The 15,880-nt window shown below is 37.4% G+C and overlaps 1 protein-coding gene across 1 annotated transcript in view; it reads right to left on the bottom strand.

The window, feature by feature from the left end:
- The window catches only part of LOC120535835, a 69,237-nt gene that overhangs the window by 6,103 nt on the left and 47,254 nt on the right, over window positions 1–15,880 (bottom strand). Inside the window, exon 6 of the mRNA XM_039763945.1 lies at window positions 4,890–5,026. Coding sequence (XP_039619879.1) covers window positions 4,890–5,026 — 137 coding nt within the window. The remainder of the gene's footprint in view (window positions 1–4,889; window positions 5,027–15,880) is intronic.

Raw genomic sequence — 15,880 nt, 5'->3', positions numbered from 1 at the left:
ACTTCTCTAATGTGCCCAGGGACTACACCTTGGGTTTCCTCAGAATACACCACACAAAATACACATCCTGCAGAAGACATGCAGAGGGTACCCACAGTAAATGCTCAAAAAGACTACCCTGTGGAGGAATCTCATTTTTGTTACTTCTACCCAGTGTTATAATTAGTTTGAAATTAAATATGTGAATGTATAGCTTGTCTAAAATTATCATGTTTTTCACATTATTTTGTTGATGTAAATATGGTGCCATTTTGAAGACACATTATTACGGCCATTTTAGGTTACACAACACTGCTACCAACAACAATGTGTTGATCAGAATTCAAACACAATCATTGAATTTCATTTGTGCTAAATTATCTGGGTAAATTCTCTTTTATGAGGTTTTTGGGACATTTTGTAATGGACTTTTGGCCCTGACTTTTGATCAACATTTTGGCTTTGATTGCTGGATCTTCAGATTTTTGGCTCTTCCATCTACTTTTTTGTCCATTTTATATACATTATTCATCTTTTGATCACAAAGATAAAATGAAATTCTTTGGGTCACTACCAATACTTGTGACATGGGCAGAGAATGTGAATATAGACTAAACACTAAATTAAACTTCATCCCTCTTCATCACTACTACAACATCAACAGTACTGCCATCACTGCAATAACCCTATTTCTCAGTTTCACTATCCTCCTGATTCTTTCAGCAATGCAGGTGGGGACTCAAGGTTAGATCACCTCCATCATCTCAGGCAAGTGGCACCATCCAAAATCGTGTTGACCCTCTTCGTTCTCCTGTCATGCCGGCAAACTTTGGTGATGTACTTGTTATTGGGGATTCAGGTTTAGGTCACCTCAATATTTCATACCTTAAGCATAAAATTTTTACGAAAAAAGTCCAGACAGTCATCGAGAAGCACAAGGACAGGGCTGTTGGCACCACTGTACTCCATGTCTTTCAGAACTGATTTAAAAATACTACTTATGGTTTTTAAAGCCTTACATAATCTTGCTCTGCCATATATTTTGGAATGCCTGTCCCCCTACACTTTTTTCTAATTTTGCTTCTGTACATTATTATAATGAATTTTAAATGAAACAACTCAGATGCAATTGAAGTGCAGACTTTTAGCTTTAATTCAGTGGGTTGAACAAAAAGATTGCATTAAAATGTGAGGGAACTAAAGTATTTTTTAACACAATCCCTTTATTGCAGGGGCTCAAAAGTAATTGGACAAATTAAATAACTGGAAATAAAATGTTCATTTCTAATACTTGGTTGAACACACTTCGCTGGCAATGACAGCCTGAAGTCTTGAACTCATGGGCATCACTAGATGTTGGGTTTTCTCCTTTTTAATGCTCTGCCAGGCCTTTACTGCAGCAGCTTTCAGTTGCTGTTTGTTTGTGGGCCTTTCTGTCCGAAGTTTAGTCTTGACAAGTGAAATGCGTGCTCAATTGGGTTAAGATCAGGTGACTGACTTGGCCATTCAAGAATTTTCCACTTCTTTGCTTTAATAAACTCCTGGGTTGCTTTGGCTGTATGTTTTGGGTCATTGTCCATCTGTATCATGAAACACCACCCAATCAATTTGACTGCCTTTAGCTGGATTTGAGCAGACACTATGTGTCTGAACACCTCAGAATTCATTTGGCTGCTTCTGTCCTCTGTCACATCATCAGTAAACACTAGTGTCCCAATGCCACTGGCAGCCATGCACGCCAAGCCATCACACTGCCTCCGCCGTGTTTTACAGATGATGTGGTATGCTTTGGATAATGAGCTGTTCCACGCCTTCTCCATACTTTTTTCTTGCCATCATTCTGGTAGAGGTTGATCTTGGTTTCATCTGTCCAAAGACTGTTTTTCCAGAACTGTGCTGGCTTTTTTAGATGTTCTTTAGCAAAGTCCAATCTAGCCTTTCTATTCTTGAGGCTTATGAGTGGCTTGCACCTTGCAGTGCAGTCTTCTCTTTATGGTAGACTTGGATATCGATACTACTACCCCCTGGAGAGTGTTGTTTACTTGGTTGACTGTTGTGAAAGGGTTTATCTTCACCATGGAAATGATTCTGCGATCATCCACCACTGTTATCTTCTGTGGACGTCCAGGTCTTTTTGTGTTGCTTTTTGCCATTCGTGATATTGTAGCAATTTCTCGGATGGTTTTTTTCTGTTTTCGCAACTTAAGGATGGCTTCTTTCACCTGCATGGAGAGCTCCTTTGACCGCATGTTGTCTGTTCACAGCAAAATCTTCCACATGCAAGCACCACACCTCAAATCAACTCCAGGCCTTTTATCTACTTAATTGATAATGACATAACGACGGACTTGCCCACACCTGCCCATGAAATAGCCTTTGAGTCAATTGTCCAATTACTTTTGAGATCCTGAAATGAAGGGATTTTATTAAAGAAATGCTTTAGTTGCCTCACATTTTTATGCAATCGTTTTGTTCACCCCACTGAATTAAAGTTGAAAATCTGCACTTCAACTGCATCTGAGTTGTTTCATTTAAAATTCATTGTGGTAATGTACAGAACCAAAATTAGAAAAATATTGTCTCTGTATAAATATTTATGGACCTAACTGTATGTTAGGTAGAATGCCCAGTGGGGGCTGGGTGGTCTTTTGGCCTTAGAACCCCTGTAGATTTAGTTTTTTTCTTCAGCCTAACTGGAGTTTTTTTTGTTTTTTCTGTCCTCCCAGCCTTCTGACCTTACCTTTTTCTATTACTTATTCTTTAGTACTATTTCATAATCTTAATTGTTTGTAATAATTAATAATTAATTGTAAATGTAACTTTCTCCTTGACATCTTGTAAAGCAATTTAAGCTACTACAGTAATCCCTCCTCGATCGCGGGGGTTGCGTTCCAGACCCCCCGCGATAGGTGAAAATCTGCGAAGTAGAAACCATATGTTTGTATGGTTATTTTTATATATTTTAAGCCCTTATAAACTCTCCCACACTGTTAACATTATTAGAGCCCTCTAGACATGAAATAACACCCTTTAGTCAAACGTTTAAACTGTGCTTCATTACAAGACAGAGATGGCAGTTCTTTCTCACAATTAAAACAATGCAAACATATCTTATGTTCAAAGGAGCGCCATGAAGAGCAGATAATGTCAGAGAGAGCGCTCGCTAAGAAAAGCAATCAAAAAATCAATACATGCTTTTAAGTATACAGAAGCACCGCGATAAAGCGGCATTTTGTAGAGGAGCGTCCTATCTTCTAGGCAAACAGCCACTGTGTAAACAGCCCCCTCTGCTCACACCCCCTCCGTCAGGCAGAGAGTGAGAGAGACAGAGAAGCAAACAAAGCAAGCGCCACACGGGAAGCATATCTTATAGCATTGAGGAGTTTTAGTTAATATGTAATACATGCGCTGATTGGGTAGCTTCTAAGCCATCCGCCAATAGCGTCCCTTGTATGAAATCAACTGGGCAATCAAACTGAGGAAGCATGTAACCTAAATTAAAAGACCCATTGTCCGCAGAAAGCGGCGAACCAGCGAAAAATCCGTGATTTATATTTAGATGTGCTTACATTTAAAATCCGCGATAGAGTGAAGCCGCGAAAGTCGAAGCGCGATATAGCGAGGGATTACTGTACATTGTTTTGTATGAAAATATGCTATAGAAATAAATGTTTTTGTTGACCTTCATGTTCTGCCCATGAACATTATAGTGGAAACAAAACCACCTCTTTTGTAGTGCTATGCTAACAATAAAAGAAAATGTAGAGCATACAGTAGTATATCTGGAAGTCCATATTTTTGAAGTACCTCCAAACAAACCTCTCTGAGGATCATAAGTCTTCTTCATGCCCTCATAGGGATGAACACCACACTAAATATAAGCCTAAACATATTGCACTGCCTCCTCTGAGGCATATTCATCAGGCATAGGAATTCTCACAGTTTTCTTTCCAACACAAAATGGTATCCCCCTGCTGAAGTCACCATTTTCTCAGTATGACCAACAACAGCTAGGACAGTATCCAACCTACCTTTTCTAAGTCATCAATTGGTTAGACAGAATCTCTTTGAGATCACCTGAAAGTCATTTACAAGAATCTCACCGAGCTCTACTCATACATGCATATCCTGCCGTTAGCTTTCTGTTAAATCTGGGGCCCTTCCATTTATGAAGGACTTCCTTCAGCTTGATAGCTTATGTTAACATACTGGTGTCCATCAAGTGGTCTAGGGGTGTGGCCACAGCTTTTTGAAGCTGCTTGCACTAGCAACAACTTAAACAAAGTCCATCTGGACCATATCTAAGAGGAATTTTTCAGTATACTAAATGAATTCCAACTCCTTTGCCAGAAAAATTTTGTTTCACATCCCAAGAGCTATTTTCCAATGCTAAGGTCTCATAGGACTAGGCCCATCTCACTCTTACCAATGATCTAATTTATGAGGGACCTAAGCTTCACTGTTTATCTTGTGGGTAGTGAGCCCACATGGTAGCTCTGTGAACTTTCTTTAGGTTAAGCCCAAATGGTATTCTGCAGCAAAAGCAAATGTCAGACCTTTATCCAGGTCGGCTAGGTACCTCTGTTCTGTGCAAGCATCTGTCTGGTCAATTTAGTTAGAACATTTATGAGGGTCAATTATAGATTGCTCTCTTTGTTTGACTCTACTCCTTAGAGCAACTCTAACAGGAATACATATCTCCAGACAGCAAGGTCACACTCTTAGTAAGGTGCAGGAGGTGCAGATAAATCTAATTCTCAAGAAATTAGGTGAACAGGGCTTGACAGGCCTTGTTAGGCTGAAAAGCCCATTCTTGTCAAAGTTGTTGTAATGTTCTAATGCACTCATATTGTCAAAGAGGGTTTGATTATTTCATTTGTGTGCTTAAGAGGCTGACATTGTCTACATACCAAAGTTTTAGGAAAGTGAAGATCAGAAATTCTGGGTTTCACATAACAGAAGAACACCAATAGCAGTGGCAGTGCTAGCAGCAGTAGTAGTAGAAGTGCGGCCACGATCGAGAACACAATCTTCAGTGAACCTGGACCTGGAAAAGAGAATTCAAGCAAATGTTCAGAAGTTTATAGATATATGTGAAAAGCATAAAGATGTCATAGTATTGAGTAATAATTAAAGAAATCATTGTATATTCAAAAGACCTACATCAGAAGGGGTACCAATTCAGATTTATGCCAGGTTGTAGCTGGTGAGGTGGTTTCATGGTTTCAAACAACCTTTGAAATAACTTTTGCAGAATGAAGCTAATAGGATATGTGTTGTAACCTCCAGACACTAATTCTTTCTTGTCATAATTTTCAATTTGCATGAAAAGAAGATAAATCTGTATAAAATAAACAGTGTAAAGACATACCTATTTTTATAGGCAGGAGTTTGGATGCTTGCTCTCCACCATCCCTTACTCAGACCTTTATAAGTTATATTTAAATCCCTCTCCAAAACTCAAATTTTGCCAACACTTGAGATGGAACTGTACTATAATTTTGGTATTTAATACCAGTGAAATTTCACAATACCCGATACCAATTCAATGCCACAGCTAAAACAGCAATGTGATCCCATGGCTTTTTAAAATTACCTCACCTTTATCACTCAAGTGACCAATATTGTACCCTTTTCAAAGCAGAATATATAATATATACATACTAATAGTAACAGCAAATTTAAAATACTGATAGATCAATCAAGTAGATGCCCAACTACTGTTTAGGTAAACTGGAATTTACACTCATAAAGATCAAATTACATAAGTATATTGCAAGACTTCTAAATTGGCCCTAGTGTGTGCTTGGTGTGTGGGTGTGTTTGTGTGTGTGCTGCAGTGGGTTGGCACCCTGCCCAGGATTTGTTCCTGCCTTGTTACTTCAAATTAAAATAAAAATATATATCAGCAGTTCAGAAAGAACCATGCAGTTTTAAATGCTGTTTATTGAACATTCGCTCTCTTGGCACTAAAGCTGTTTTGGTAAATGATATTATATTAAGTACAAAATCTGATCTGTGTTTTCTTACTGAAACCTGGCTTAGTAAATGTGACACTGTTCCCCTAGCTGAGGCGTCACCAGATAGATACTCATTCCTTCATAAGTCTAGAGATTCCGGTCGAGGAGGAGGCCTTGGAATAATTCATTGTAACAAAATGCAAATCACTTCTAAAAATTTAGGCAACTTTACATCCTTTGAGGTATTCATTTTAAATATTAAAATAAATTCCAACACAATTATAGTGCTAGTCTACAGACCACCAGGGCCATATTCATTGTTCATGACTGAATTTAGCAACCTTCTATCTGATTTGGCTATAAATTATGATCACATAGTTCTGATGGGGGATTTTAATGTACACATTGATGTGGAAACTGACACTTTTAGCAAATGTTTTACTTATTTGTTAAATTCAGTAGGATTTTGTCAGATTGTCAAAGGTCCAACTCATAATCATAACCACACATTAGACTTAATTATAACTTACAAAGTTGAAATTCAAAATTTAAATATTACTCCATTAAATGTAGTTATTTCCGATCACTTCTTAATTACATTTGATTTAGTTCTGCCCATGCCAACGCACTCACAGATTAAAACAAAGACAGTGCGACATCTAGATTGTAATTCTGCTTCAAAATTTATAGATACCTTGAGTAAGTCGAGTGTAATTGTGGAAAACCATTTAGATCAGTTAACATCAAATGTAAACATGGAAAACAATTTAGATCAGCTAATATCACATTATAATGTGACCTTGAGAGATGCTCTGGACACAGTGGCTCCCCTAAAACAAAAGTGATCAAAGCACATAGAAACTCTCCCTGGTTTAATGAAAATACTCGAGCTCTTAAATTAGAGTGTCAAAACTGGAGCGCAGATGGAGAACAACAAAGCTACATGTCTTTCAAATTGCATGGACAGAGAGTGTTAAAAATATAAAAAAGCCCTCTTTAAAGCTCGCTCAGAATACTATTCTACATTAATAGATAGCAATAATAAAAATCCTGGGTACTGTTTAGAACAGTGGCTAAATTAACAAATGGAATTCAGATCAACAGTGCAAAATACCAACAGATATTAGCAGTACAGACTTTATGAACTTCTTCAATGAGAAAATTAAAAATATAAGATCCCAGATCTCAGCATCACAGTACAAACCAAATACTAGCTTAGCAGACCCTGCCACATTGCATTCAGCACTTTAATAATTTTAATCCTGTAACTCACCAGGAAGTCTTAACTTTAATTACTAAAATGAAGCCCACTACTTGTTCCCTAGATCCAGTGCCAACAAAACTAGTAAAAGTGCAATGGATGTTCTTGCAGCCTATTCTAACCATTATCAATAGTTCATTACTGCATGGCACCGTACCTGATGCACTAAAAGTGTCAGTCATTAAACCTTTACTTAAAAAGTCAGACCTAGACCCACACATACTAAATAACTATAGGCCTATTTCAAATTTACCACATCTCTCTAAAATACTAGAAAAAGTAGTCACCAGTCAGCTTCAGTCACACCTTACGCATTACAATTTATTTGAGAAATTCCAGTCTGGCTTTCGCACTGGTCATAGTACAGAAACGCACTAACACGGGTTGTAAATGACATTCTGATATCCTCTGATGAAGGAAACTCCACTGTAATTATGTTGTTGGACTTAAGTGCAGCATTTGACACCATTGACCATTCTATTTTACTGTACAGGCTAGAAAACGATGTTGGGCTTACAGGCCCCGTGCTCGCTTGGTTTAGTTCTTATTTATCAAATCCATTATAATATGTACAGAAATGTGCTGACAGTACTCCATCATTATACACAGAAGTTCAATATGGTGTCCCGTAGGGCTCAGAACTGGGACCTTTAATGTTTTCACTTTACATGCTTCCACTGGGATCTCTCATTAGGAAACATAATGCTATTTTTCACTCGTATGCAGATGACACCCAGTTATAACTTTTTTTTTAAATCAAATGAAGTTTCTCCGATGTTGTTTTTAATTAGTTGTGTTAGTGAATTAAAGGAATGGATGAATGAGTATAGGGCTGCTTTCAAAATCCTTCTTTTAACATATAAAGCATTAAATGGCCAAGGTCCGGCTTACTTGTCTGAACTTATCATGACTTACAAACCTGAGTGCAAATTAAGATCTCAAGATGCCAAGGATTAATAAAATAACAGTGGGAGGTCGAGCTTTTAGTTACAGGGCCCCTAAACGGTGGAATGGTCTTCCTACTTTTATAAGAGATGCCCCTTCAGTCTCAGCCTTTAAATCCCGGCTGAAGACTCACTACTTCAGTTTAACATATCCTGACTAGAGCTGCTGATTAACTGTACAGACTGCATCTCTGTTGTTAGTTATTAGAACTAAAACATAAGTAACATGATAGTTAGAATTGAATACTAACCCTCACCTATTCTGTTTCTGTTCTCGGTACCCAAATGTGGCAATTGGTGCCACGGCCCACCTGCCAAGTTGTTTGCCTGCCTATGGTAAAGTCATCCCTGATGGAGGATCACAGGAATTATGGGAAAGAGGGGTCCTTTCATCGGAGCAACGTTTCAGCCGTGGAATGGCCAAATGGGGAGGCAGCTTGATGGATGAGGTCTCAGAACTCTAAAATATCAAATCTTATTATGTGATATCATCTACTGTTAAATTCTGCTCCGTACTTCTAAAATTTTTATTATTATCCTGTATTAAGGATTTGTTCTGTTCTGTGTATTGTGTTGTATTGACCCCCTTCTTTTGACACCCACTGCATGCCCAACCTACCTGGAAAGGGGTCTCTCTTTGAACTGCCTTTCCCAAGGTTTCTTCCATTTTTCCCTACAAGGTTTTTGGGAGTTTTTCCTTGTCTTCTCAGAGAGTCAAGGCTGGGGGGCTGTCAAGAGGCAGGGCCTGTTAAAGCCCATTGCGGCACTTCCTGTGTGATTTTGGGCTATACAAAAATAAACTGTATTGTATTGTATTGTATTGTGCTCTGTGTTGGCTGGGATTGGCTCCAGCAGACCCCCGTGACCCTGTGTTTGGATTTAGCGGGTTGGAAAATGGATGGATGGATATTGCAAGACTTGAATTTCATTTGTGACAGACATGGGGATTCCTCCAATGTAACAGCAAAATAGAAGATATAATTTTGGGGGATTTTCAACATAGGATTTACAAGGGAAGATATAATCAAGGTCTATATGACTTATCTTACCACATACATTTTATTCTCTCACATTTTCTTTCCTGTAACTGAAAGATACTGCTTAAATTCAACACTAACAATTAAAATAAAAAATTACTATATCTGTACTGTTGAATTAGTGAACTTCAAGATAATTCAAGATATTTTCTTTTAAACAAAATCTTTAAAGCTGTTTTTGTAACAAAGTGCTTTAAAAGTCTTGTTTGGCAGAGCATCCCTCTTTTCGTTTAGTGATATTTGCTATTGTAAGATTTATATTTGAATCATTAGCTGGCAAAAAAAAAAACTTTGTAAAGAATAATATGATAGATGAGTCACATTGATTCAGATTTCAAATGTTATAAAATACTGGTGCTTCAATTGTCCAAATCTATCCTTTTTTTATGTTTGTCCCAACTTCAAAGGTTCCGGTGTGAAAGTCCTAAAAGTAGATAAAGAGAAACCAATTAAACAAATGAGACAAAAATATTATACTTGGTCATTTATTTATTGAGGAAAATGATCGAATATTACATTTTTGTGAGTGGCAAAAGTATGTGAACCTCTAGGATTAGCAGTTAGTTTGAAGGTGAAATTCAAGTCAGGTGTTTTCAATTAATGGGATGACAATCAGGTGTGGGTGGGCACCCTGTGTTATTTAAAGAAAAGGGATCTATCAAAGTCTGCTCTTCACCATACATGTTTGTGGAAGTGTATCATGGCACGAACAAAGGAGATTTCTGAGGACCTCAGAAAAAGAGTTGTTGATGCTCATCAGGCTGGAAAAGGTTACAAAACCATCTCTAAAGAGTTTGGACTCCACCAATCCACAGTCAGACAGATTGTGTACAAATGGAGGAAATTCAAGAGCATTGTTACCCTCCCCAGGAGTGGTCGACCAACAAAGATCAATCCAAGAGCAAGGCGTGCAATATTCGGCGAGGTCACAAAAGATCCCAGGGTAACTTATAAGCAACTGAAGGCCTCTCTCACATTGGCTAATGTTCATGTTCATGAGTCCACCATCAGGAGAAAACTGAACAACAATGGTGTGCATGGCAGGGTTGCAAGGAGAAAGCCACTGCTCTCCAAAAAAAACATTGCTGCTCATCTGCAGTTTGCTAAAGATCACAAGGACAAACCAGAAGGCTATTGGAAGGACGTTTTGTGGAGAGATGAGACCAAAATAGAACTTTTTTTTATGCTTGGAGAAAGGAAAACACTGCATTCCAGCATAAGAAACTTATCCCATCTGTGAAACATGGTGGTGGTAGTATCATGGTTTGGGCCTGTTTTGTTGCATCTGAGCCAGGACAGCTTGCCTTCATTGATGGAACAATAAATTCTGAATTATATCAGATAATTTTAAAGGAAAATGTCAGGACATCTGCCCATGAACTGAATCTCAAGAGAAGGTGGGTCATGCTGCAAGACAACAACCCTAAGCACACAAGTCGTTCTACCAAAGAATGGTTAAAGAAGAATAAAAATGTTTTGGAATGGCCAAGTCAACGTCCTGATCTTAATCCAATCGAAATATTGTGGAAGGACCTGAAGCAAGCAGTTAATGTGAGGAAACCCACCAACATCCCAGAGTTGAAGCTGTTCTGTACGGAGGAATGGGCTAAAATTCCTCCAAGCCAGTGTGCAGGAATGATCAAAAGTTACCGGAAATGTTTAGTTGCAGTTATTGCTGCAAAGGGGGGTCACACCAGATACTGAAAGCAAAGGTTCACATACTTTTGCCACTCCCAAATATGTAATATTTGATCATTTTCCTTAATAAATAAATGATCAAGTATAATATTTTTGTCTCATTTGTTTAACTGGTTTCTCTTTATCTACTTTTAGGACTTGAGTGAAATTCTGATGATGTTTTAGGTCATATTTATGCAGAAATATAGAAAGTTCGAAAGTTCACAAACTTTCAAGCACAACTGTAGTGTCGTTCCCTATCAGAGGTTTCACAGACATAAACTCCAGAATCTCTGATTCTTCACTAGCCTCTTTATTTGGCCTTAATTCCTTAATTATGATCACTTCATGAATTCTTCCATCCAGGTTAATTTTGGTCTTCCTTTTCCACTACTTTCATCCATGCTTCCCTCAATAATCATCACCAGCAGTTTTTCTACTAACCCACTCGTTATACAGTATGTTCTTTGTTTTCTTGCCTATTGCTAAATCCTTTAAGAGATGTTTCACTCTAGCCACTCTCCTTAAGACTTCTTCATTAAATATTTTCAGCATTTGTCAATGGCACCATTGCTCAAAGTGCTGTTCCCCTATCCAAAGTCCAAGTTTCACTGTCATTGTATACAACTGGGAAAATGTAACATTTAACTATTCGTTTTTTGGCAAAATTAAGTTTATTTACCAAACCGAACAGCTGACACAAATTTAGTTTCTGTTTTTCCCACATTGTTGTAACTGCTTGTCTCTGTGATGCAGTATATGTTATATTATTACAGAGATATGCTTTACGCTTCAAAATTTTAATTTTGTTATTTTATTTTATTTAACCTTTTATATTTTATTTTAGCATTAACAAATAGAGTAGCTCATTTTATTGCTGGTGTATACAGTTCAAACAGCCACTTCATTTGAAACTTGTTTCAATATTCATTTGCTGCTGCTATTATTAGCACTGCTAGTTTCATCCCACATAGGCACAGAACCTCTTTGTAGAAGGGGCTAAGTGACGGGGTGAGGGATAGTGCTTAAATGGCCAACAATTTAAGACATGTGCGTCTGATTGCCAGTACTAGATTGAAAACAAGACAGCTTGTCTTTTATGGTAGCAATTGGGTTTTTTTTTTTTTGTTTTTTTTTCTGTTGGGAGTTTGTTCTTGCTGTGGACATTAACATAGTAATAAAAAAGTATAAATAAAAAAGCAGCCAGACACATTCACTTCAGAACAGGTCATCCACCTGAAGCTAAGCATGTTCAGGACTAGCCAGTACTTGGATGGGAGACCATCTAGGAAAAAGCATTGAGTTCTGAGTGGAAGAAGTGTTAGTGAAGCCAACTGGAGCCACTTACCCTGTGGTTTAAATGTGATGGGCACACTGTGCTGTAAAAATGGAGCTGTCCATCGGACGTCCAATGTCCTCAATCTCTGTGGTCATAGAAAATCCCTGGGCATCCTTCATAAAGACTAGGGTGTTTCCCGAAGTCTAGGCTAAATTGCCCACCATGGCCTAGTCATTCTGGCCCCTTAATCACCCCCTGCCTCTAATTGGTTATCTCTTTCACCACTTCACCACCTAACAGCTCATGCGTAATGAGCGCACTGGCATAATAATGGCTGCCGTCGTATCCAGGAAAAATCAACACATTAGTGGTGGTGGAAGTGGAAATTTAACTTAAATTTAAATTAACATAAAAGAAAGACAAAAAGGATATTACAAATTAATTAAGAATTTACAAAATACTAAATAAAAAAGATGCCATACAAAAAGAGTTTTTCTAGATAAGATACGATAGTTCTCTAAAGTATTCTTGTTAATGTAGAGAACTTAAAGGAATTTCTATACTTGGCAAGGAGGCAACATTAAAAAGTTTATTCTCACACTAGCTGGAAGAATTAACACTGTTAAGATGAATATTCTTCCTAAGCTCCTTTTTTTATTTCAAAACATACCAATATACATTAATAAATCGTTCTTTAAGCAATTGGATTCAACAATAACCTCATTTATTTGGAATTCTAAACATCCACGCATCAAAAGAGCGACCCTACAAAGACAAAAGGCAGAAGGCGGCATGGCTCTACCTAACTTCCAGTTTTATTATTGGGCGGCAAATATACAGTCGATAAGAACCTGGACACAAATAGAAGAACATACACAGGCATGGACCGCAATAGAAGTAAAATCCTGCAGTACTTCTTTGTATTCCTTGCTCTGTGCTCCAATAAACACACGTTATCGGCAATACACTAATAACCCAATTGTGCTCCACTCACTTAGAGTCTGGAACCAATGTAGAAAGCATTTTAAGATGGAGAAGCTTCTTTCTGTGGCACCTCTGCAAAAGAACCACCTCTTTCAACCCTCACAAACATATGCAGTTTTTAATATCTGGAAAAAATTTGGAATTAACTTGCTTAGAGATCTTTATATAGACAACGTCTTTGCATCCTGTGAACAATTACATTCCAAATTTAACATTCCAGCTACGCATTTCTTTCACTATCTTCAAATCAGGAACTTTGTTAAACAGAACCTTCCAGATTTTCCTCATCTTGCACCCTCATCCACGCTGGAAAAAATATTGCTCAATCTCAAGGACTTAGACTCCATCTATACAATATATAAAATCATTTTACAATCCCTCCCTTTCAAAGATCCAAGAGGACACTGGGAAAAAGATCTCTCAATTAATATATCAGAAAAGGAGTGGAAAGTAGCAATGCAGAGAATTCACTCGAGCTCCATATGTGCAAAGCATACAATTATACAACTCAAAATTATATATCGAGCACATCTGTCTCGATTAAAACTTTCCAAAATGTTTCCAGGGCATGATCCAACCTGCGAACGTTGCAACCAAGTTCCAGCCTCACTGGGTCACATGTTCTGGGCCTGCACCAAATTAACATTATTCTGGACAAAAATTTTTAATTACCTCTCAGACAGCCTTGGACTCACAATCCCTCCTAACCCATTAACAGCTGTGTTTGGGGTTCTTCCAGAGGGTCTTAAAGTGGAGAAAGACAAACAAATTGTGATTGCATTCACTACACTTTTGGCACGCAGACTTATTCTGATAAACTGGAAGAACCCAAACTCTCCTCTTTAAGTCAGTGGGGAAACTGATGTGTTATATTATTTGAAATTGGAAAAAATCAAATACTCAGTTAGAGGATCTGTACAGACTTTTTTCAAAACATGGCAGGATCTAATCAGTAATATTTTAAAATAAGTTTATAAAGCACAGAGAATTTATTAATTTAGGTATTTTTACAAGCCTTAAATTTCACGCAGTTTGGCTTGCGCTCTCTCTCAGGGGTGGGGATCGATCTGTTCTTAACATAATTCTTTTTTTTGTAAAAATTTGATTGCTTTGTATTGATTGTAATAAAATTAATAAATTAAAAAAAAAAAAAAGTTTATTATCTAACATTACTTTTTATTTTACTGCAACACCATTTTGTGGCTCATTTGCTACATATAAGGCGTTCCCCCTGAAGTCACACTTATTATAGTTATTTCTGCAACAGTATAAAAATTGCCATTTTGAATAAAGTACTATCTAATTTTGTGGCTAGGTAAAAGAAAAAGCTTTGCAATTGTTCATGTATAAAACCACGAGTAAGACTCTTCATGTCTTGCTACTTTTATTCTCTTTGGTTTTGTTAATGTCGTTTTATCTGCAGCTCATTGCGTGTATTCTGTTTACCCATACCTCCAGGTCCTTTTCTCATTTTTTTCTGTGCACCTTGCAGTATCACAACAATGAACACAGTTTCTACCCTATAACGAAGAATTATGTCTTTGTAACTATTGGCTCTGGTTACATACAGTAAACCTTTCTAGCTTTCCCCTTTTTCCTCTGCACTTTGACTATGATTCTGGCTACACATCCCAAGTTTTGTGTATTTAAATATAAGTCTTTATGAACATGATCCCTCCTTGAATTCTGATATTTCTGTGTCACATTCTAATTCCAGTGTACTCCAAAACTGCCGTTTCCATGTACAAGTAGTACAAAGGATAGAGATATAGCCTCCATGTGTGCTATAGATCTGCCAGTGTAAATATTTCTCTCTATTATAATAAAAAAAAAATTGACACGTGATCTTCTCAGAAGACAGTTTGAAGTCCTGTGAGACTACTTGCATTTCATGCCCTCCTTACAAACAATTTCTCAGAGACACTTTAACGTCCCTCAAGACAAGGAAGTGAGACAAAAGGACGGCTGCTGTACAGGCTTTTAAATGATCGTCGCGCAGTGCAACATGCAGAACATCCAGCACGGCAGCAGCAGAAGCTGGCTTAAAGGATATAACTCATTCATGACAGCTTTACTGTATTACTGGCAAATATCAAGAAATACAAAATGAATGAAATTTTAAAAAAAAATCTCTTTAAATTGTATATCCAGTTAACCAAACCTGGGGGTTGGCGGGTGAATCCCCCTAGTATGACACTATTATTAAGCAAGTGTAGATGGGATTTAATAGTAAATGGGTATTTTCATTGCCCAAATTTAAAACGTGAAATCCAACCAACAAAGAATCACAGAATCAGTTGTTCATAGCTGTAAACAATAAATGCTTTTATAAACCAATTTTAAAAACACAAACAAGAGAAACCTGCTCAGAGTTCTTAGTTAGGAGTATTATACAATATTGAGTATAGCAGCAATTAAACTATAAGGATTTCATGATCATAAAATACACAAACCAAATTACATTTTAATTAAGGCACATTTTTTATAATATTTATTGATTTTATTAAAATCAAATAATATTCCATACAAATAACTAAAGTTTTACAAAAAAAAAAAGTTCAAAACAAATCGACCCCCACCCCTGAGAAAGAGAGCTAGGCCAGCAGAATAAACCTTTAAGCTAGTAAAAATAAGTAAATAGATAAGTTAATAAGTGAATAACTGCGGTGGGTTGGCACCCTGCCCAGGATTGGTTCCTGCCTTGTGCCCTGTGTTGGCTGGGATTGGCTCCAGCAGACCCCCGTGACCCTGTATTCGGA

This window comes from Polypterus senegalus, chromosome 9 (assembly GCF_016835505.1).
Source record: "Polypterus senegalus isolate Bchr_013 chromosome 9, ASM1683550v1, whole genome shotgun sequence".
NCBI lineage: Eukaryota > Metazoa > Chordata > Cladistia > Polypteriformes > Polypteridae > Polypterus > Polypterus senegalus.
Note: the sequence above shows the minus strand (reverse complement) of the source record. Positions and strands in the feature narration are given on the sequence as shown.